Source organism: Varanus komodoensis, unplaced genomic scaffold, assembly GCF_004798865.1.
Source record: "Varanus komodoensis strain SLA01 unplaced genomic scaffold, ASM479886v1 scaffold1, whole genome shotgun sequence".
Lineage (NCBI taxonomy): Eukaryota > Metazoa > Chordata > Lepidosauria > Squamata > Varanidae > Varanus > Varanus komodoensis.
In genome coordinates, this window is record NW_025335268.1 from 96,859,582 (window position 1) to 96,883,993 (window position 24,412).

The window sequence follows — 24,412 nt, forward strand, 5'->3', positions numbered from 1 at the left end:
CACTTTATTTGCCATTTTGCTGGGGCGGCAAGTTGAGCACCAATATCCATGGGGGTGCCTGCAATAGCTTCCAAGGCAACTTTCCTGAGGAGTTACAGCCAGTTTGTTCCCCAACACAGCAAAAAGTAAGTTCGGCTTACCACTGTGCTGACAAGGTAAATGCTGCATAGAAGAGAGTGCTTCGCCAGTCGCCACCATCCAGACTGTAAACATCCTTGAGGACTTCATAGTAGGGGACGTAGCAGGCCAGCCTGGCTTTCATGAAGGAGGTCCATTTCCTCTGGAGGATCTTCTTGCCGCCCAGATCATTCTGGAATGAAGAAAAGAGGGACAGAGTAAGCAGAGCCCTTATTCAGCTCAAAGGAATGTTAAACCAGGGACGCAGAACCTCTTGCCCCACAGAAGTGCCATTCTAGTCCTCTGGGCCCCCCCAGAAGGTCACACGTCCTTCCCCGAAACCACTTATCCTACTGGTTGGTTCCCCGGCTTTTGTGCAGCTTTTTCTCTATTCTAAATGGCAGAAATGATTCCTCTATGGCTTGGTTACTAGTAGCAAACACTTTAAGATATATTTGTTTCTCACCCTTTTGTTTCAGCCCAGCCACCAGTGGAATGTGGCCAGTGTTTCTCCTCAATGGCATTTCCCCTCAGGTTGAAAGAGGTTCTGCACCCATAAATAAAATCTGTTAAATAAAATCAAGGGCAAAGCTGACCCTAGCTCCAATACAGTAGAAAGATCCCATCCTCACACCCTAGTTCTGCATAAAAAGGCCCAGGAAAAGCGGAGAGGGGGGGAAGAGAACATGGCCAAGAGGTGCTCTCCATGTGAATGGAAGCATCCTGCACTTGTATTGATTTGCTCAATGTGGAGATGCAGGACTACCCCATCCCTGTGCAATTTGAGCATTACCAAAACAGACCCATCACTGCTAAACCGTTTTGGTAGGGCTTAGCGTCTGCTGAAGGGCTACATATCTCCCCCAGAGGTAACCACCAATGGCTGATTGAGGAGCCATCACAAATTCATCAACATTGAAGGAATGAGTCCCTGAAGAACTTCCAGTGCTATAAAATGAAAACTAATCTGGGCTCATCTTGCACTTTCTGAAAGATTCCCCCATGAGTCAAATTCAGCAAGCACTTGTGAGTGACTTGGCTGTTCCCCTTCCCTTTGTGACAAAGCACAACATAATGTCAAGGGGACACATGCAGACAAAATGGCTCCTGTTTCAAGATGTAAGATGAAGCCTCAGACCCTGGAGAATGCAAACAAAGCCCCTTGCCAAAGAAATAGGAACCTAGCTGTTATGGTGCACGTTTTCTTCCCAGAGAGTCAGTCCTAATCTCCTCACCATGTTATTTTATTTCTATGCTGAATGTATGCTTAACTTCCTGCCATGAGGCTCCCATTCTGGCCCTTCCTAGCACTTTTGTTCTGGGAACATACTTATGTCAGTAATCAAATCATCTTTCAACCCTGAACTGAGGCATACCTCTCAAGCTCCTTAAATCTCCAGGCTCATTCTGCAATTCCTCCTGCAGCTGCTCCAGTTTTCTGCTATTTACTGTCCTGGTTGCAAGAAATGAAGTATAACCAGCCAAGGAGACTGGAACATAAATCCAGAGCACCAAGCCAACCCCCTGATGTTCTGAGCCTGGAACTATCTGAAAGATGGATCCCACACAGTCCTGCCAGCTCTGTCCTGTTTGTGTTCTCAAGCCACCATGGGAACTCGTGCTTGCAGGGGGGTTGGCAAAACCCTTTAAGGAATATGGATTTCTAGATAGATCTGGTGGTGCATAGAGGAGGCCAAGTGGAAGTGCTTCTGCTTTGACAATCTTTCCTTCTCAAAAGCCTCTTCAGCTGCAGCAAGAACAGTGCTGACGGCTGCAGTTACCGGAGTGATGTGGCTTGTTCTGGGGCTAAGGGCACTTTGCCACAAGCACAGCGAGAAGCTTCTATCTTCTCCATCAGAGCTATACCTCCTCTGGTTTCATGGACAGAAAAGACATGGTGCTTGTCTTTGCAATACATGCTGCATTGAATTGTTTAGCTGATCTTTACACCAGTCTTTCCCCTCCTAATGCCCTTCCAATCTGATGAACTACAAGCCCCATAATCCCCAACCAGCACTAGCCATGCTGTCTGGGAATTAAGGAAACTGCAAACTAACACATCTCAAGGGTGACAGGCTGGGGAAGACTACCTTATTCAATTCACACATTTGCTTTCTTCCAGGCAGCTGTCCATCATTGTTGTCACAACAATCCTGTGAGGTAGACTAATTTTACAATGATTTTGTGATTTTTTATTTATTTGTTTCTTTGTTACACCACCCAATAGCCAAAGCTATCTGGGTGGTTAACAAAAGGTTATGAAATTTATGATCTACAAAATTCCTCAGCAGGGCTTTGAACCTGGGATCGCCATCCTAAACACACACAGGTCCCAATCCCATTGAACTCCATGGAGATTTACTTCTGAATAAATGCAGTCATGCTGTGCATCTCCCTGGGCCAACCTTCACATAGCATCCATCATGCAGAACTGCCTATTGCTGGCATTCCAGATGTTGGATGCCACCTGCATGGTATCTCACCAGCATTCAGGGGAGCCAGTTTCACAATCCCATGGGACAGTAAAGGTGTTTTAGCCATGACTGTTAGCAAAATATCTTCCAAGAAGTAAGAAGAGAATCAGGATAATAATGCAAATGGGCTAATAAGAATAATCATGATGGTCTTTATCAGAAAGGTAATTTTTCCAAAACCTAAAATCTAAGGAGTAAAGGGCCTGGCAGCATGCAAAGGGAGTATGGGCTGTGATAACAACAACAACACACCAAACACAGGCAGACTCAAGACTCAGTATCCTCAGATTTGAGATCCCTCACTGTACTTCACAAATGGTGCTTGTGAAGCCCATACCATTCCAATATACATCTTAATCAGAGCATTATTTCAGATTCAGTCATCCTCTCTCCAGTCAAAGGGGCATCTCTAGCTCTAATGGGTGAAAACCCATTTGAGTCTCAGATTCCTAGAGTATGCGATGAAAAGGAAATATGCCCCAATCCCAGTTACTGCCTCCAGAAGGAAAGTAGTCTGTACATAGAAAATGGATATGAACTGGCTAGAATCAGCTTGGAAAAGGCAGGCTAAGTCTAAGCATCACTTGCCCAGCCCAAGGGCGTTTGTGTCTTCATTCACCCATGACCTGCAGGGCATGCTTGCATGAATTACTGACCCTCCACCCTCTCTTGGAGCAATGAGTTTTTATGCAATTGGCATCAGTTGCCTGAGCCTGTTTGCACCTGATGAGCGAGCTGTAAAAGATATTTCAAATTCCCAAAACTTACTAAGTAAGATGCTTGTCCTGCAGACCAATGGCTGAATGTCAAGAGTCTTAAATGCCAGCACCCAATATTTAGGCACTTACACAACCAAGCAACTGGGATGTTCCTGATGCTATCTGATTATTTGTTTCTTTTATTACACCTATGTCTTACCTTTTCATACAATACATCAAAGTTGGGTAACAACAGTAAAATTCACAATAAAATATAACTTAAAGAATATTAAACCATCTTAAAAACAAGCAAGAGCACATAAAAATAGCACCCAGTTAAAACATCTAACACAGAACAGGAGGGAAAACAAATCTGCTCTGCAGTTCAAAGGCCTGCTTTTCAGTATATGGAGGGATAAGAGCTTATCCATGTGAGTGCTCATGTAACCCTTTTAAATGGCAAGAAATTAGTTTAAGGCTCCCTGCTCCTCCACAGCAAAGTTCAACATTTGAGCATATTTTCTCATTTTGCTGGAATCTGTTTTTCTTAACTCATTCCCCTGCACCGTTTCACTGACTTAAATTCCCTTTTCCTCCCAAAGCTGCTATTAGTAAGGAGAGAGAACAAAGGTTGGCACAGAATAGCATAGCTATCTGTCAATACCACCCCCCCCCAACCAACACACACAGACACAGAATGGCAGCAGGAGGGGCAGGGCTAGTTGTGAAAACTGTGCTGCGAGAAGCAGTTAAATTGAATAACACACTCCCTTTCCTTACACAACATCCCCACACAGATTTCCTACCACCTCCACCGTCACAGCTCTCTTTAATGAAAAATAGATGTCAGGAGAGCGAGATCTTCCATGTAACATCCAGTTCAATCCTTAGCTCCCCTTTTTAAATGAATGACCCTTTGACCACAGAGGCATTTTAAAAGGGAACACACATCCCTTTTGCTCATTCACTTGTGCATGCGCGCACGCACACACACACACACACAGTTTGTTTACGAAGCTGAATAAAAGATCCTGCTGCCTTGTAGCACACTTAGACCTGTTCAGCATGCCTGTCTCTTTACCTTACACACTCGAGCTACCCGGGCTGCCCTGGGTGCTGGCGTCTTATCAAACATAGAGGTGCTCTCCTCTCCAGCTCGCTCAGTGAAGAAGTAGTAGATCTTGTCATCATCTCCCAGAGGGCTGAGGACACTCTCCTTGACAAGCACGGAAGCTACAAATTCAGCATCTGCATAAACCAAGATGAGGGAAAACATTTGTCTGCTGTTTCCAGATGTGCTCAAGGAGCACTGTTTGGGAGAGTAGATGACTTGCATACTGTGGAGCATGGGTCTGTCCAGGGATTAGCAACAGAAACGCCAGCTACCAGCAACAGAATCAGGAAGCTCTGTTCCCTAGAATCAGGCACAAACTGGATTCAAATCTTTCCAAAGCAAACTTTCTAGGTTGCTTGCTAAAGTTCAAGGGTGTCTAACATCTTTCAGCCTAATCTTGGAGAAATGCTTGGGGGCCATCTTCCACCTTCCTTGGGGGCCACCTTTGGTCTCTCTGGCCAAAGACAAAAAGAGAGGGTCCAAAGCAAAAAAGCAGGGTCAAATATCAAAGATTCCAGCATACTGTAGTTGGAAGTGCTTATTGCCAATAACGATGCCTTGAGAAAGGCATTTCAACCTTTCAGGAGGAGGAAAAAAACCTGCAAAAGCTGAGAAACGGTGTAATGATTGAGGCAGAGGGAAAGGGAGAAGACCCACCTAGAGGAACTCAGATGGCCAGTCTATGATTCCAGGGGAGCCAAATTTGGCCTGCAGGTCTGGGGCAGGGCACCCCTGCTGGAGTTCTTTTCCAGAGCAAAACAGGTGAGGGCTTCAGAAATGAGAGCAGCATTACAGATCTTACAAGTGCACAACTCTCCATCTCCTGTGCAGGCAAGGCCAGAGAGCCATGTGATGTGGTGCTGGGATGAGTGGCACCTACCATTTAACCAATGCAAGGGGGATTCTTCAGTCCTCAGAGTCCCCTGTTGCCAGTTGCGTCGGATATCTGGCAGGCTGCGAAATTCATAGCGTGTTGCTGTATATAAGCTGCCATCTGGGAGATGAATAACAGAAAGGGAGGTAAGGAAAGGTGGGTTCCTGGAATGGACTCAGTAGCTTACTGGTTTTGCTCACCATGTGATCAACAATCTCCCTAACTAGGCCTGGAATGAAAGGCCTCTGCCCTTGTTAAACCAACCTTCCCATAGCCGTGGATGCTTTCCCCATAGTACCAGGTACAGAGAGAACGTTTGAGAAAGAACCAGTGCATCGCCCCATCCATGTTGTAGCTGCCAAGTGGCCACATGCATCCTGCTAGTCTAGGCAGAGAGATTGCAGATGCTCTGGCATCAAAAAGGAAGCGATGGGAATGCGCAGGCCCTTCAGATCACTTGTTGATGCCTTCCCCCAAAGAACCCACAGGCTCCAGAAAGGAATCTCCTGCTCTGGGTAAATCCAAACAAAACTGCAGCATGGAAGAGAGTCTGGGAGAAGGCAAGTACATACCTACAATGAGACCTGTGTAGCCTTGGGCAGGGTCATATGGGCATTTTTCCCTTCCTTCCTCAAAATGAGAGGGAAGCTTGAATGTGCTGGTATCCTGGCAAACACAAACACAAAGAGATCACTCAGCCTCGGAACAAAGGTATCATACAGCTTGCCCACAGCGCTCCTTGACAGCTTTGGAGACCAAGACTCCTGGGTGGAAAGAAACAAGACTGCTGGGGGGTGGGGTTAGGGACGGGGAGGACCTGCCTTCAGCCAACCAGAGAGAAAAGGGAAGGTGACTTTCACAGCATGGCTGGTAATTCTCAAAAGGAACAGTCGGTGGCCTTTTGTGGCAAGGGCTCCCATTCCCCACATTATCCACGGGGAACTCTCAGAGCTACAGCATTCAGTTAGCCAGAGCAGGGATGACTCCAGATGACTACCAGAACCAGCATCCGCAGCCCTTCTCTTCGGATGTATTTTAATTTTGTTCTCATTTCAGAGCAGGACTGCTATTAAGTGGTTATTTGGCAGCACGTATAAGAACAACACTTTCCATATGGTGTTTTATCTTACTACTTCATCCACAATACAATAGCCTTTAAAAATTCTGGCAGTACTCTGGAGCATTATCATCTCCATTATGTATCTGAGAGATCAGTGGTTTCCCTGCAACCACGTAGTGAGGTCAAGGATGAGCTGAGCTGTGAACCAAGGACTCCCAATTCCCAACTGGAACACTACACCAGGTCATATTCTTTACTTGTTCCCACAACTTTGTGAGATTGACCAGGGCAAGCAAAGGTAAGAAACTACACGGATGAGCACAGAGCTAAACCTGAAACTGCTACTTTCAAGCTCAACACTACTTTGCATCACAGCAGTCTAGAAACATTTATAATCACAATGCACTGCACTATCTGGATTTTTATCATGGGACATGTTGTGTCCATCAGAGTAATGTGTATTACAGTCTCCACTGGGAATTTACTTCTAGTCTTCATGTGAAAAAACTCTGATAATGGAAGACTCAAAATGGGGTTCCTTCCAAATGGAGGGCTCTTAGCACTAGAGATGTGCAGACAATGGGAAATTCGGCTTGTTTGATCTCCGTTGATTTCCCATTCACTTCTGATCTGATAATGAGAAGCAGCCTGAGTCAGGGTAGACTTCCATCTCTAAAACAGGCCATGTTTTTTGCATCAAAAGACAAGAAATTTCTTCACAATTGGTATAAATCGGACTAGTGTGATCTGTGCAAATCGTGTGATTTTGCATAAATTGCACTAAAATGACAACTTTTTGCTTCCAATTTTTGAATTGTGGAAATTTCCTTACTGATTTTTTATCAAATTACAAATCCTGGCCTGTCTTAGAGAAAGAAGTCCACAAGCTGGCTCAGTTCACACCACAGCAAGTTGCTGCTAGGATGGGACTGCCAAACCAGAATCCAGGGGGCCAAATTATGAAAACCAACATTATGAAAACCTACCTAGCACTATTAGGGTGTTAGAACGTGCTGTGCTGCAGTTCTGCCTTTTTCCCTTAATGGATTTTCTCTGATAGGAAAAAAAGATGGGAAGGGGTACAAGTGGATGACAACAATGACTGAACCCATGCACCTGTCCCTGTAAAATTCTGCGAATGAGGCAGGACAATAGTACTATACAAGACTCATCTGACTGCACCCTAGAAGTTTGTGTATAGTTTCTGTTGGGCAATGGTTGGCTTTCTTGTTTCCACTCTTTTTTCTTTCCCACATTCATTCCTCTGTCTTCCATCCTGACACTACAGAGTCAGACGTTACTTTCAGAAGTGACAATTGAACCAACCCTGAAAGAATTAGAAGTGTAAACTATTCAGAACTAGTGTTCTTTTTTGCAACAGCAGCTTATGCCAACTCCTGTGATCTTAATAATTAGACTGAAATAGCTCAAGTGGATCACAGCTTATTTAGAGCACCCATCTCTGATATAAATACTAAAGGAAAGTATGCAAATAATATACTGTGCCCAAATTATTTCATTTACAACTCTGGTCATTCTGTCTAATCCTATTTATTTACTGATTGATTGTATTTATATAAAGCCATCCAATAACATTGTTGTCATGCCTGATGATAATATAAAATGAAAAATACCATTTAAAAATACAGTATCATAAAAATAGCAATTTGGGGCATAAACATTTCCAGTATGAACTTTTTCAAAGAAAATAAAAGCAGGTAGCTAACAAATACAAAGAACTATATATTTAGAACACTAAGACCCAAAACACTGCCTTTTTAAAAGCTTGTGAATATAAATAATTCATTTTTTCTGCTTATGCTTCTTTCATGTTCAACACACACCATTCCCCATTAAAGTTGGCGTCAGTAAATGCGGGATGTTTACATCAATATGCAACACACTGATGAGATAGGATTTTAGCTTTATTCCAATTATATGGAAATGTTTTTACTACTCTTGACCTTTCTTAACTGAGCTTAAGCAACTTCACTGATTCTTTATTATATAAGAGTATAAACAAGTACCAAACCAGAGCCTTACAAGAGAATACCTCACTTCCATGTAAGTTTTATGGAAAGTTATGGCAGAGGGTGCAGAGCAGAAAACTCAATTTTTATGAACTTTACTGGTTTCAGCTTTGCTTCTAGGCCCAATTCAAATCACTGCTATTGACCCTGAACGCTCTAAGGAGCCCGGGACCAGTGTATCTGACCTCAGGCTAGCTGGTTCTCACAACAGCTACAGCCCACCATGGTTTCTTTTAAGTCATGAAAGGCCATGCTACCCACAGGTAGCACAATGCCTATTCAAGTCCCAGCTGCAGTTTATCCTGTTGTCCTGACATGAGCAGCAGGGACTGTCTGAGAGTTAGCTAATCCTTGAAGACCCAAATGCTGCATTTGCACAACATGCTAAGCCACTGGGCAGAAGGCTTAGCACGTCATCTGAACACCGCTGCTTCCCATGGAGTGCTTTACAAACCATGCCTTTTAGTGGAGTTTTGGAACTCCTCAAGGTTTAGTATGTCATCTGAGCCAAGACAATACACTAAGCCGTGATTGATTTATTATTTATACCCCACCGTTTTTCCTTCAAGGAATGCAAGATGGTTTGCGTAATGCTCAAGCTTGATCTTATCCTCATAACAACCCTGTGAGGTAAGTTAAGCTGAGAGTTGCTGACTTTGTGGCCAAGTGGGAACCAGAACCTGGATCTCCCAGATGCCAATCCAACACTCTAACCACTATACTACCCTGGCTCACTCAGAGCAACTAGAAAGCCCCTAGGCCAGAGTAGCCAAAAAGGCCTGCTGCTGTAGTCCAGGGGCTCTAGCGACGACAGAGGGCAAATTGCCCAAGTGCCACTTTGTGCAAATACCACTGGTTTCCACTAGAACTGCGGGCAGAGGAGGCGCATTCGACTCCTCCCAGGGAGACCCAGCATTCCCTCCCACCCTGGCTGTGATTGTGGAGCCATCGCGGTTGGGTGCAGTGAGGAGGGAGTGGTTAGGACAAGACCCAGCCAATTGTTCCATCCTTGCTTGCTGTGGCGCCTGAAAGCAACTGCATTGCAGATGATGCCGATCGCTATTTGATTGTTGGATTCAATCAATATGTTTTTTTGTTTTTTGTTTTGCTTGTTTCTCATTCCTGGTGTTTTTGGCATATTTTCTTGTAAGGCAAGAAATAAACAAATGGGGTTATAGTCAAACTATTCAGACAGCAGACAGTAGCAGAACCTCCTGCTGGAAAACAAATGGTGCCTTTTCTTGCTGCTCAGTCAGTCCATAGATCAGTCATAAACACTGGGCTCTTTTCCAAACAGTTTATTTCCAGCTGGAGACTAATGGATTGGAGGGTGCTCAGATAAGAGCACAAAGTACTCATGGAGAATCTGTTTGATGTAAAGAAAATAGCAGGATGTAGAAAACTTTGCAGAAGTGGGAAGAGAACATGTACTATAATGAGAACTTTCTGACATGGGATGAAAATGCTTGGGACCACCAGTGAGGTTCAGAAAGGACAGCTTAAGCAAAACAAAAAGAGAACAGCTCTGAGGGCAAAGTAGATGAAAAGAAAGTGGAACAGTGAAGACAGGGTCTAAATAAGCAAGCTAAATCTGTAATGGTAGCTGTCCTGCAGGTACTTCTGTAAGTCACTGATTTGCACAAGTATCATATAGACCTCTGGACATGGTTGGGGAACATGGCTGGGTAAGGGAAACAAAATGCAGAGTGTTTTGTGTGAAAAATGTCTTGGCCCTGGGTAGAATTTCAACCCTGTCTGATGCTTGCAAGCCAGGGAGCAGAACCAAATGCAACCCATCAGGGGTCCCATCTGGCCCTCTAGGCTTCTGCAGATGGACCTGCCCATTTCCCTGGACCCAGATTATCCAGTAGTTTCCTGACTTTAAGCCTTCAGTCAAGGCCAGTGTAGTGCATGGGCTCCTATTCAAAGACCCTTTGCTACCTAGCTGCCTAAAAAAGTGGCAACGCTCCTAAGCACGGAGATCTATGGGGCAAATTTTACAATGTCCAGCTTCTATGAAAAAGCTACTCAGACTTCATGTATGCAATGTCTATTTCAGACAGACCTAAAACAGGGATAATCACAATGTGCTGATTTAATACAAGGGTGGATTTAAAACAATTGTCTTGTACTTTCCTGCCATGTTATACTATGTCTATGTAAGAGACATAGTATAACATGGCAGGTCACAAGCATAAGACAGAAGAGATGGCCAAAGGCAAGCCTGAGATTAAAGAAATGATTCTTAAAGTAGGAGATAGTCCTTCTATATGATGGTTAATCTGAATGGAAAACAGAGATCCAGGTACAAATATTATCTTTGCAAACTAAAGTAGTTTATTAGTTCAATAAAAGAGATTACTCTGTGTCTAGGCCACATGGGTGTGTTCCCACTCTTGTCCTATCACATGCAGGTTGAGACCAACATGTTTACAAATGCAGTGCAGCAAAGAGGCAAAAGGCTGATGAAACTTTGGCATCCTGCATAAATAAGTTCAGGAATTAGTAAGAGGAAGTTCTCCAGCCAATGAAATTGAACTGGAAAAGGAAAGCTCCCTGCAGAATCTGCAAAATTAAATTACACCACTGAAGCTGTGTGTTCAACAGGACCAGCAGCTTATACTTGGAAATCAAAGGCAAAATTTAAGTAACAAGGAAGATTTTGACTTTGAACCCAAATGTCCCCTGAGGCAGCAGACTGTAATGTTGTTTCCTGGAAAATATGATCATTCTAATTCTAGAAGAGATAACTCACTCTTATTTTCCAGAGAGATGTTCAATCATCATTTGACAATTTTTACCCTGCAACAGTCAGTTTTACCCTGCAGCTTATCTAGAGAACCTACAGCGGAGCTGCTTGGATGCAGGCTCCTTTTATTAGATTCTTAAATATTAGCTCTTGGAACATATTTTCATTTAAAGCAGAGGTAGCAATCTGTGGTCTTCCAGATAGTCTGGATTAGATCCATCATCACTGGCTATGTTAGCTAGAGCTAATGGAGGTTGTAAAAGTTGCATGGGAAGTAAGTTTTTACAATGGATCTGTTCACATGACATGGCAGCCATGAGCTATGTGAGGGTTAAACAACCTTTGCAAAAGCCATAGGTTATTTAACCTTCTCTTAGTTCATGCTCACTGGGTTCACACAATACAACAATCTTTAAATGAAGATGGAATATGCAAGCTGGTATTCATGGGTGCCACAGCTCTTTGTGGAATAAATAACCCACAATAAGCCATAGCGTTTCATCTAAACCCAGCCAATAATTTGATTGCTCTACACCTCTAAAACATGTGTTAGTCCATGTCAAAGAGAAAAGAATATCCAGCCTATAGCATACTTCAATATATTATTCTATATCTCCTAGTACACACAATACACCCTGCACTTCCTCAGATGAGCTCCAGATGATGTATATCATCTTTAATCCATTTGATACTCAAAACAACTTTGTGAAGTAGGCTGGCTTGAGAGAGAGATTTGCCCAGCAACATCCAGTTAACATTGTGACTAAGTTTGGGATATGAACCTGAATCTCTTTGTTCTTAGTCCAATATTCTATCCACAACACAAACAATAGAAATGTATCCCAATAGTAACACATTAAAAGTGACTCTGAAGCAGGGATAGGGAACATGTGGCCCTACAGAAGTTTCTAGACTACAACTCTCATCATTCCTCACCTAGGGAGGCTAGGGCTGATAGGAATTTCTTTCAGCAATATATGGAAGGTCATGCATTCTTAAAGGGATTTAATAAAGACAGACTCATACTTTCATTTTCCCTCCCCTTTGTTCTTCATGGCAGATTTTATGGGAAGGAAAACTTCTTCACAGACCTCCCTGCTTCTGACAGGCAGTATAAATGAGTGCTTATCCTTATGACCTTTCCATTCCTTAGCAAGAATTACTCATACAGGTGGCCAGCATCTGAAATTCATTTATTGCCCCAGATACCAATCTATGGCGCGCGTATGTCTACAACCACTCCAATCAGCAGAAACTGGTAATCAATATTGATCAACAGTTATCCAGACACTGGCTCAAGCACAACTTCTGGAACCTGATGGCATGACTAAGATCTGACTGTAACTCTCTCTTTACTCAAGATTAATGCAAAGGATCAGTTCTGGGCAGCAAAGAAAATTTCCACTGCTTTTACTTACAATATATGTGCAGAGTGGATGGAAAGCATATGTGCCACAGGCATACAGGTAGGTTGCATTTAGCCGCTGCAAAAGTCTGACATGGTTGTAGCACTCTGTCTGCAAAAAGGAAAGGGGAATAGGATTGACACAGGAGTTGTAATGATGAACATGCACAAACAAATCAGCAGTGCAGGCACAGAAAGGAAAAGACTCGCTGTACATACCTTGTTGTTTTTGCCCTTTTTCAAACAGTCGGACCGCTTCTCAGGAGAAACTTCCCAGCTTATCTGTAATGTAAGCAAACCCAAAAAGTGGAGACACTGGGATACAGGAAATGGTGGCTGAACAGGCCCTCCACAAGAGAACCTTGTGAAGTTTACAAAACTTTTTCGGAGTGCGTATTTTGATTTTTCAGAACAAGTGGATGTGTCCAAAAGCAAAGGAAGGCAGCAGCACAACTGAGTTCCATCGCCCATTAGCTTTTAAAGGTTCTGGACTGAAATAAGGACATGCCTGTTACAAATACAAAACTATGAGGGGGCAAATAGGGCAGAGAGGAGGAGAAGCAGATGAAAAAATGCACTTTCATAATTTTGTTGGCTTGCTCAAGGGCTCTTCGCATTTTCCATGCAAACAGAACACAGGAGAGAAACGATACTGAGGAGTAAAGGTTCCCAGACTCAGGAGTAAAGGTTCCCAGATGAGGGTGAGCAGATGCGGTATCTGTGGGAAGAGCACCAGACTGCCAGGTTGTTTCAAGCACAGTAGTGTACTACAGGTTGGCCTTTCCCCCGTGTGAAATCCAGATCTGGTGACAGACACATCCATGCTGATGCTGTTGGTGGGTGATTCTTTGACTGGATGGGGTGTTCAACCTGTTCTAGATGGGGTTGCACTCCCCTTGAAGGAGCAGGGTCATAGCTTGGAGGTGCTCCTCGACCCACCTTTGCCACTTGAGTGACACATGGCATCAGTGGCTTGGAGTGCCTTCTACCAGATTCAGCTGGTGGCCCAGGTAGGCCTCTACCCAGACAGGGATAGCCTGGCTTCAGTTGCCTAGATTCTGGTAATCTCTAAACTGGATTATTGCAATGTAGTTTATTTGGGGCTGCCCTTGAAGAAGGTTCAGAAGCTGCAATTGGTGCGCAGCTTCTGAACCTTCTTCTCCCAATTCATGTGCTGGCCTTAACCTATGAAGCCCTGCATGCCTTGGAACTGTAATACCCGTCAGAGCACCTGTCCCAACCCTGACCTACCTGGGCACTATGCTCTGGGGCCTTCCTCTGGGTGCCATCTAGGAGGAGGGTCTTTTTGGTGGTAGCACCCCATCTTTGGAATAACGTCCCTACAGTGGCCTGCCTGGCACCAAATTCATCATCTTTTCAGTGCCAGGTTAAGTCAGCCCTCTTTGCAGAGGCTTTAAAGACCCCCAGGAGCCTGATACAATTAGCCAGGTTCCTTTTCCTCTTGGCCAGGTCTTTTAATTGTCTTTTAATGTTATTTTATGTTAAATTAATTTTAATGTTTACTGTTTTTATTTACTGCATTTTTTTGTTTTTCTATTTTGTTTTATACTGCCCAGAAAACTTCAGCTACAGTACAGAAATCAAATTAATCTTAATAGTAATATTTACTGCCTCAGAATTCATGCTCTTTAAGATACCTCTCAGTGACTCTATTCACTATTTTAACAAAGGCTGTGCACAGATGTTTATTGCCCCAATATTTAATTGCATCCCACTTTTCCTCAATACTGTGCCAGAAGCAACTCACAACATGGCAAACAATAAATATAATAACTCCAAAAAACATAGGGTAAAATCTACTTAGAATAGACCTAATTCCATGGAGTAAACCCATGTATTTCAGATGAAATCTCAGTAGGACTAGTGTTGAATTGTACCCATAAAATTAATTACGAAAAATACACAATTATTACGTATTTTACTTATATATTTGTATAAAATATAATTTTGCATAAAACTAAGAAAAAATGACAACATCCACTTACAGTGAGTTCACTGTGCAAGTGCATTCACTCTATATTACACCATTCTTTTGAAAACAGGTCAGGAGCTGGAATCTATTTTCTGCACAGCACTGATTAGCTAACTTTAGTTTCAATTGCAGTGCCTTGACCCTTCCCCTATCAGAGCAGATCTCAACGTTTAAATACACAGTGATTTTTTAAAAAAAATAAAATAAAATTTAAGTGCTGAACAAATGCTAGAGTCAATAAACAGGCTGAGCACCTGAGAAATGAAGTGGTCAGACTACTTGAAGTAGGGCTGTGTATGATTCTGAACATACTATCTTGGTATGTTTGAGAAGCTACTAGATAGTCAAATACAGTGTACCCTGCAACCAAGAAATCTTCCTTGATGGTACATGTATTTGCAAACCTAACTATGGCTAGAAATCTGCATTAATAAAGGATAAGACTATGGGCATGCCAGTGGGATAAAGTTGCACTTACTGTCTGATGGGAGCCATCAGCAATGTTGCTGGAATTTAAGGAGAATATTGCACCCCTGGCTCCTACATAAAGAATTCCTTTCTCATCTTCCAGCAAGAGGGTGGTGTAATTCTGGACACGGCTACTAAAATGTCTTGCAGCAGTCAAATCTGAGGAAAAAAATGCAGACTCTTTAAAAGTAGAACATACATACAGAAATTTGAGGCTGATCATTTCAGGGCCTTACTGCTACCCTGGGGATTACAGCCAAACTGCTATTCCTGAAGCATACTAATTGCAAAGTGCAATAGTTAAGCAAAATGGCTATCAGGACTGAGTTAGCAAGTGAATCACTTTGATGGGAAATTCCACAAGATTTTCAAATGTTTCTTTGAAATTTTAAATTTAGTTAGAATGCCAGACAATACAAAGTCTGATCCATAAACCAATTAAACCTCAAATGAAGTTCTGATCTGTTATACTTGGACTTAAAAATGATGAGGCTTGCCTAATTATTGTTTGTTTCTTCTGTCCATAGATACTAAAAGTGGCTTATAAGATTAAAACTAATATAACAGATCCTGCTTTGTGTTTACTTGAGAGTATGTTCCACAGATCCCAGGAAGTACATGTACGCCTGGAGCCTCGGTCCCACTAAAGTCAAGAGGAATGTGTAGAGAGACTGATCCATGTGTACTAGCTTAATTTGTTTGTACACCTGGCTGGTAGAAGCCAAAAAGCAAAAGTTCTTGTCCACACCTATGAAACATCCTGTCATGCTGATGGGTCTTGTGAAGAGACAAATTAATTGGTGAAACAACGAAGATTTGTCTGATACAGCTATGGACTATTGTTCCAGCTTTACATAAAAGCTACAAGACACCACAAAAGCTAGTATATGTTTTGAAGTATAGACATTTAGAGAATGTCTCAAGTGATACCAGAAGCTTACCAGGCATTATTTGTCAGATGGGACAATTCTCATGTTTCATTTGAATCTTGAGATCAGGCCCCAGCAGAAGGATTGCCCAGAGCTTCTAACACCCTCATCATCCTTGGTTTCTAGGTCTTTCCCCATCCATGAACAGCAACACATCTCTCCAGCAGAAGAGAGGCATTGCTCATTCCTACCCCAGGTCATTTCTCAACCATGTGGAAAACCCCCAGAATAATCAGCCACACATCAGAATCACAGTCATCTGTCACAGGATTTTTTCCATGTTTCATTCATTTTTTAAATTGTTTTTATGTATTCTGTTTTTAAGTTGTTGCCAAATGTCAGTACCAGTAGTTCTTATCTGAAATGATGCCTTAAAGGAGCCATCTCTTACTTGGTGGCCTTCTGATGGGTTGAACTACCATTCCAGCATCCTCAGTGAGCATTGGGAGACTTCATATAAAGATTTTATGCAAACCTGCAAGCTCTTTTGTCAAATAACGCCCCATTTACTCCTTTGTAAGTGTGTTTGGGTTTGAGCCTTTGACCACAGTCCTATCCACTCTTACTTGAGAGTACATTCTGTTGAACTTATTAAGATTCATTTACTATAAACAGAAACAGGGTCAAGCTGATAACCTCAACAAAATAGTGAATACTTATTTCATATAAAGATTATTTACCCTGTTCTTCAATTGAAAAGTCACTCAGAGCAACCTCTCTAAATCAATAAAAATAAGATGGCCCAGTTCCACAACCTTATAACCCAAAGTGCATGTCACAAAAGGGAAATGAACTGAGGAGGCAAAAAGAATCAAACTCTGGTACCAATTCAGTGCCCTATATAACCACCCTAGTGGTTCTTATAATGACTAGCAGTATAGAAACAGGGAGGGGAAACGCCAAAAGTAACCACTCTCAGAACGTCCCCCTTCCCCATCCCTCCTCTGCTGAAACCTAGTGAAACAGCTGCTATGGAATACAGCTGATGAAGGGAGAATCCCTCCCTGTTCCCTATACCCAAGAAAAATTCACATGATGGCAGCATAGCTCAACTGCATTATAAGAAGGATAACTCAATGGAACCTATTACCTGGGGAAGTTGTGGGCTCTCCCTTGCTGGAGACATTCAAAAAGCATTTAGACGGACAGCTAAATGGGATGGTGTAACTTAGTGTCCCTGCAATACCAAGGGATTGAACCTGATGGCCTTCTGACCCCTTCCAACTACTAAACTACTATTCTATGTCTAGCCAACCAACCCTAACAGTAAGAGCTAGACTGATATTTGGACCCAGGACATCAGGCTGGCTAGTGGTTGGCTATCCAAATAACACATATTTGGATGTATGGTTTAAAACAGGCAGGAGCCAAGGATCAAAGCAACAGAAAAGAATCTAATTGGCTTGGAGGCAAGTCTGTAGTCAAAGGCTGGTAGAAATCAAAGTCCAAAACAACAAACAAGAATTTGAAGGGACTAAAGATGGGTGTACAGTCAAAGATCTAAAAAAACAGCAGGAAATGGGAGCAGGAGCCAAGCAGAGTCCTCACACTAGAGCAGTGACGGCGAACCTTTTAGAGAGCGAGTGCCCAAACTGCAACCCAAAACCCACTTATTTATTGCGAAGTGCCAACACTGCAATAAAACCTGAAAACTGAGGTTTTAGTTTAGAAATAACACCTCACAGCCAGTCCAAGCAAATAGATATATCTCCTTGGCAGCGCACTGACTGGCCATGCGAAAGCTCGGACAAGTCACGGCTAATGAGTTGCGGCTCATGAATTCATTGCCTGGCGCTGCTACACCTTTCAGAGCATGAGCATGGTCCCTTGTGTGCTGTTCTCCAATGCTTGGCTGCTGGGGAGATGCTGGGGCGACTTGGCTCGCATGCAGACATAGAGGGCTCTGTGCGCCCGCTGTGGCACACATACCTTAGGTTTGCCACCACTGGCATAACCCTACCCTGGTGCACACCCCTCACCTGAATACAGAGCTAAAGTTCCATTAAGAAGAGGGCAATTTTGAAAAAGCCTTCCTTGAGTACCTTTTTCTGCACAGCTCATCATTCCTGCCCATTCTAAACACATTCCAGCCATTAACTGCTTTTGTTTCCCACTCCCACCTCCCTTTGTATTTGTTGCTTCCCTCCAGTGGTCTCCACTGTTAGCAATCAGATATACATATAGTTTATAGAGCAGCAGTGGAATTGGTCAAGATGCACAATTTTCAGTACGGACAAGTGAGAGGAATCAGTAAGTTACTGCAAATTTCATGGCACCACAGTAAAGCAGAGGAGCAAACTGTGCAAATTTCATAGCCATTGACTTTCAGATGTGTGCATCTATGCAAGGTAAAATGCAAAATAAATGGGCACAAAGGCATTTGTGAAATGCTCTTTGATTTTTAGGAGAATGTTATGTAGGGCACTGCAGAAGAATGAAGCAAGATAGATGTGAAACTAGCAAGATTGCAGGGTAGTAGTAGTTTTCATTGCTTTTGCTAACTGGCTCTGAAGCCTTTCCTGACAATCTATACCAGGGGTCTCAAACTTTTTCACCAGGGGGCCAGCTGAAAGGTGCTGGTGCTGGGCGCGGGCCGGAAAGGTGATGCCAGCAGTGCGCGCGGGCCGGCGAGGGGGTGGGATGTGAGGCGAGGGGGGTGTGCTCGGCGAGGGGAGGGCGCACGCGAGGCAGGGTGGGCATGCGCTGCGAGGCGGGCGCACGAGGCAGCGGCTTGCTCACTTGATCGTTTTCTCCGAGTAAGCAAACCGCTGCCTCCCCGCACGTGGGGCCAGGTGGGCAGCAGCGAGCACATGTGTGGGCACACGCACGACGGGACCAAATGGGCATGGCGGGCTGGATCCAGCCCCCGAACCGTAGTTTGAGGACCCATGATCTACACTGAAGTCAGCCAGCTGGATCTGGACATGACAACAAGCCATTCTGCAAATACTTCACCTTGGACAACCCAACAAGCCCTGTGTTCCCAGAGTGGTATGCTATTTTTTTAAAAAGACACCCCAGTGGAAATCATACTGGGTTTGGACATTACGCTGTGGCTGTCACAGCACAGAAACCAAGTCATAGCCATGTATGACACAGCATAATCTGATCGCAAAGCCACAAATCACCTTTGGCACTCTCTCCTGAAAGGAGAGATATCTTTCCAAAGCACTGGCCATTCAGGAAAGAGAAAAATAACCTTGACTGGGATGCAAATGCATGAGGCAGATGGCAGCCCTGATAGTGAGTGCTATTTATATCTACTGAGGTTGAGTCACCAGAAGGCTAGTTCAGACCAGGGTTGGCAGGACGGGGAATACTGTTGATCCCAGTGACTTCTAAACCCTTGGGCTTTCACAACCATGACTGCCCCTCCCCAGTCCTGAACAACTCTGGCAAAAAACATGGAATTGCCTTTTCTTATGGGCCCCCCTTATCAAGGTTTCCTCTCTCACCAAAACCAGCAGCATTTGTTTATTCCCTATTTACTAACTAACCCTTCACCAGTCAACTTTTACCTATATATATTAGACTATGACTCCCATCATCCTGAGCCAGCATGGTCATACAATGGGCTCATGAATGTTGTAGTCCACAACTCAGCTGCAGGCTACCAGTTTGAGAAGGGCTGAACTAGAAAATACTGCAGCTCAATTTTGCCCAGTGGGCCAGTGTAACTGGAAAAGTGTTCCAGTGTTATCATTTATGAAATGATAAATCTGAAAGAATGACAAGCCAGGGTTTACAGTGCAAGATCAATGGGATGAAAGTCACACTGACTTTCACTACAAGTTACGCTAACAGAAGGATAAGCAACGTACAGCCCTCCTGAAGTTGTTGGACAACTCTCATTAGTCTTCACCAGCACAGCTAATTGTAAAGCACGACAGGAGTTTTTGTCCAATGTTTGGAGGATTACAGATTTCCCAGCTTGGCAACAACCTACTTAATGTGATCTGTAGTCAACTGGGGATGACTCAGCTGGAGAAAACATAATCTCTTCCAAATTCTGAAGAAGGGATGGGGAACATGTAGCTCTCAGTTGTTGTTTATTGGACTCCTAATTCCCTTCAATTCTCCAATCTCTAATCATAACATAAAACACACTATGCTGGATGAGCAAACTGCAGGTTGGATCTGGCAAATTCAACATGAATTACAAAACACAATTTCCTCAACTATGCAACCGGTGTGGCCACGACCTAACTTTACATGGCAAGTATATGTACAAGGAATTCAGCTGTTCTTGAAAGTAGATGATTGTTCCTATTTTACAGAAAGGAAGATTGTGGATGAGTCAGGGTATTGTTTCTGGCTCAATCCCATCGAGAAAAATGGTGAGTCAGAATCTGATACTTCAGATTTGCCATATTGAACAGATGTGCCTAACCCTGGAGCTTTAGGCAAATAATGTTTCTACTCAAATAACATACTCTTTATGAAGAGACCAACCCAACTTTATCTGAATCAACAGAGGCTGTGATACAGCACCCAAACAAGGCACTACTGAGGAGGGCAGCCCAATCACTCCAAACTGCTACATGCAAGGTATCTGCAGTTATATGCCTTAATTACTAAAACTGCCTATGAAGAGTAAATAAATTCCCTGTGCAAAGCTTAAATGTAGGAGAGTCACCTTCCTCCTGCTGCTGCAGCAGCTCTACCTAGAGGACTGGATCAGTGACAGATGGCAGGTACCTGCCTTTGAAGTGTCATTGCTGCACCACAATGCGGAACTGCCAGGGAAATCTCAGTGGGGGGAACCCTGGCACTAACCCTCTCACCCCCAAGAGAGCTCTAGTTCCAGCTGTGAAGGAGAAAGTGATATAAGGCCAGCAATTAACTCTATGGGCGACCTGTGCAGCCTGAGGAAAGATGACATGCAGACCTCTGCAATTGGGAGGTGTTCTGCCAGACACCCTCTCCTACCGGTTTCCATAATCATTTCACACACTTCTCCTTCCCAAGGTTGCCTGAACTTATCAAATCTGCCGCTTTGAATCATCAGTTCCACTAAGACCTCTGCTGAGATATTCATGTTGAGCTTTTTTGTTAAGGACTTCCCATGTGCATACAAAGCATGCCCTTTGCAAGGGCAACAAAACTTTTAAAGGCTTCCTCTCCTACCTTGACGGAGAACAGAAACTCCAGGGCTTGCCTTGTACCAATTGTGGTTCTCAATTGAATGCCAGGATCTGTACCACAAAGGCCATTTGATCTTCCCCTTCAGTGCATTCTGCACCTGTACAGAAACCCTGTAGTCTGGTGCTTAGTGCAATGGGATTCTAGTTCCCACTCAACTGTGAAGGTCACTCGGTGATTGTTGACCAGTAACTGACTCTCAGCCTAACTTATCTCAAAGGACTGAGGTGAAGGATTAGGAAGGCTGCCATGGGCTCCTTGGAAGAAAATAGGCAGGATGTAAATTCGATAGTAAAATAAATAAGCACATGAGCACAGAGTAAGCACCAGTTTATGCAATTCTGTATTACTTTTTCCTTGGCTGTAGCACTATAGGTTACAAGAGACTTAAAGTTTGAATTATCCTTCCCACCAAAGTAACCCTCCCTAGTAACAGAAAAACAGCATTTTCAGTAAAGGTCCAGTCTGAAGCTTTCCCTTTCAACACACCAGATTCCTAGGTGGAGGAAGGGTTTGTGCATCTTCTAAGGGAAACATTCAAACCAGCAATTCTTCCCCTGCTACCAAATGGTTAAATTCAGGAAAAACTTTACTGTTGGGTTCTGCACAGTGAATAAACTAAACTGCACTGAACTGAAAAATAGCACAAGATTCTGTCTTAGGCTTTTACCCTGAAAACACATCACTGCTATCATATTGATCCATGTGGAGACAGCCCTTTTCTATGTCCCTTCCAGGCAGAGTCAAGGCAATGGTATCCTACCTCAAAGCCTTATTATGTTAATGTAAGCCAGTCAGACTGGCTTAAAAGTATAAATGAGGCATATTCCATGGATAGTTAGAATACTAGCTATTAAAGAAGTGTGACCTATTGCAAAGTTGATTCCAAACTGAATACCTCTCCTTCATCCCAAATTCAAATTGCCAACATCACACCTTTAAGGTAGATCCTCTTGCTTAACATACAACTGCTTGGAGCATCTGACACTTCTCAAGTGGTGTGCCCTCTTTAGCTGACTCCAGACCCTGGGATTATCCACCCTCTTCCTCACTGACATGCTCACTCTTTCTTCTTGCAATAACTGAAGCTGAGTGACTTCCAACTATAGCTTGACTTATTTCAGAGTCCAATGAACTTGGCCATGGATTTCATACCCTTGTCCTCATCTCCAAATCTGTCCCCACAGTCTATTTCCATTCCAATGACTCTTTCACCTCTGGCAAAGTCACATGGGTGAGTTCTGGTGTATGTGCATGCATGTAAAATCAATTATACACCTACAGCAATTGCAATTGCTCATTAGGCAAGGACAGGTAAAAGCAGCAAAGGGGTAAGGAGCAAAAACAGTTTCGTTGCATCACTGAATCCCTATTCAACTGAACTGGTCCACTTATTCTAGTCAGTGCTTGACTAAGCCTGCACCAAACCTCCCTACTCCGAACAACAAAATTATCCTATTCATCAGCTTGAGGACAGTGAAGAGCAAAACTAATTCCTACAGTGTTTAGTGTTGATGAGATCTCATGAACAGCCCATTACTGGTAACATTTATGAGCAGATTTATAAATGCCAGTGTTCTCAACATTGGCATTTATACTGGAAGGGCAGACTTGTCCACCACAGAATCTCTTTCCCAGGCCCTGAGTGCCAGCTTACTTTATTTTGAAGTCCAAGATGAAATGGCAAGGAACATAAGACAGACTGGCAGTGAGCACATCCCTCTGAAGACATGGCTCTAATCCAATTCTACTCCTGTGGTTCTGGGAGAGATACTGCAGGCAGCAGAAGAGAGGTGTTCGGACTAGAGGAATGTAGCTAAACAATTCTGTGACAATTGTGCCATTTGCCTGCCAATAAAAAGTATGCATTGCAAAATACAGAAATGCCACAGCCTCTGATTGGGGGTGGGGGCAAGAATATTAGAATAGGAAAAAACTTCTGCAGTTGGAAAGAGCCTGTTAATTTATATTTGCAAGTGGATGTTTGGTCGATCATGAGGAGGAGCTCTCTACCATTTCAGTAAATGCTACCCTTTCCTGCCCGCCTTTGTCAATGCACACATAAATTAGGGATTCACACAATTGGTACAGATCATAATCCATGCTGTTAATATTATGATTCTCTTGCCACTTAAAAGAAAAAAAGCTTTGAAGGTTCCTTTTTGCACACAGAGAACAGCCCTGAGGTGCTCCCCTGTCTGCTAAATGTCAAATGCACTCTAATACCTCATCAGGAAAACCATAAAGTGCAGCACTCTGGAACTGACTAGCATTTCTGGGTCTGTTGGAAAGCTAGCAGTACAAGTTTCTCATCTACAGGCCTGTAATGGCAAAAATTTATTTGCTACCTCATATGGCAGATCTTCAGATATACAGGAAAAAAGAAGGTGAATTATACTGTGTTTTTTAAACCAAGCCAGTATTGCAATACAATGCAAAAGTTACACACCATTGAGTAGTACTCCTAAGAAACAGCATCCAAGAGCATGCTAACTGTACCAATGCTTTGAATGTCTTTCCATTCCAGGTGTGTACTAGTGAATCTGAAGCAAATCTTCAAAAAATTTTGTTAGCCAAAAGATTTATGCAAACGTTCTGAAATCAACTGCACTACTCACCTAGAACAGGTGGCTGGCCTGAAGGGAGTGATTAGGTTATTGTATATTGTATATTTGAGTCCACACATGCATTTGAACACATATAATCATAGGTTGTCTAGTTCATCCCACTGAATTTAAAAGTTAGTATTCTCTTTTTCTGTCACACAATGATCAAAATAGCAAGCAAGAAGATGGAACACCATGATATGCTACTTGCCATTTTCTGATCAGGTACCAGAATTTCTGCTTCCCAAATATTCCTGCAACTCCTTTTAGAAATTTTATATTTAAATTGTTGAGGTGGATGCTGTAATCTGCATGAAAGTTTTCATGATTATTTAATTTATAAAGATCGGTATCACCTTGTTATTTACAACTGTTGCCCCCCCCCCCCAAAAAAAACTCTAATTCCCAAGGCCATATGCTCTCAGTCCTGGGAGCTACACTAGCCAAAGGAATTGATCCTTTGCATTTATGCATGGGTGAAAGAGGCTGGATTACTGCACACAGGCCCACACGAGGATCCAGCAGGCACAATGCCTTACTCCCTCTGATGTGAGCAATCATCCTCCCACAGAGGGTTATACACATACCCCTCTGAACCACAGTGCTGGTTAGCTTCCTTAATGTAAGAAGGGGTATGCATTGTACAAAAAGGCGTAGCTCTGCCCTCTCCCTGCAGCAAAGGAAGAACATGGCAGCAGGGCAAGTTAAAAGCTTCTGGCTTCTGGGAAGTAAGAACAAAGTGATTCAGCGATT

The 24,412-nt window shown here is 43.2% G+C and overlaps 1 protein-coding gene across 3 annotated transcripts in view; it reads right to left on the reverse strand.

The window, feature by feature from the left end:
• SEMA4G (semaphorin 4G) overlaps positions 1–24,412 on the reverse strand; it is a 93,045-nt gene that overhangs the window by 13,598 nt on the left and 55,035 nt on the right. For all 3 annotated transcript variants that reach the window (XM_044437367.1, XM_044437382.1, XM_044437375.1), the window contains 7 exons: positions 14,993–15,141; positions 12,741–12,803; positions 12,535–12,633; positions 5,850–5,943; positions 5,284–5,397; positions 4,371–4,537; positions 141–310 (listed from right to left, as the gene is read on the reverse strand). In XM_044437367.1, coding sequence (XP_044293302.1) covers positions 141–310; positions 4,371–4,537; positions 5,284–5,397; positions 5,850–5,943; positions 12,535–12,633; positions 12,741–12,803; positions 14,993–15,141 — 856 coding nt within the window. The remainder of the gene's footprint in view (positions 1–140; positions 311–4,370; positions 4,538–5,283; positions 5,398–5,849; positions 5,944–12,534; positions 12,634–12,740; positions 12,804–14,992; positions 15,142–24,412) is intronic.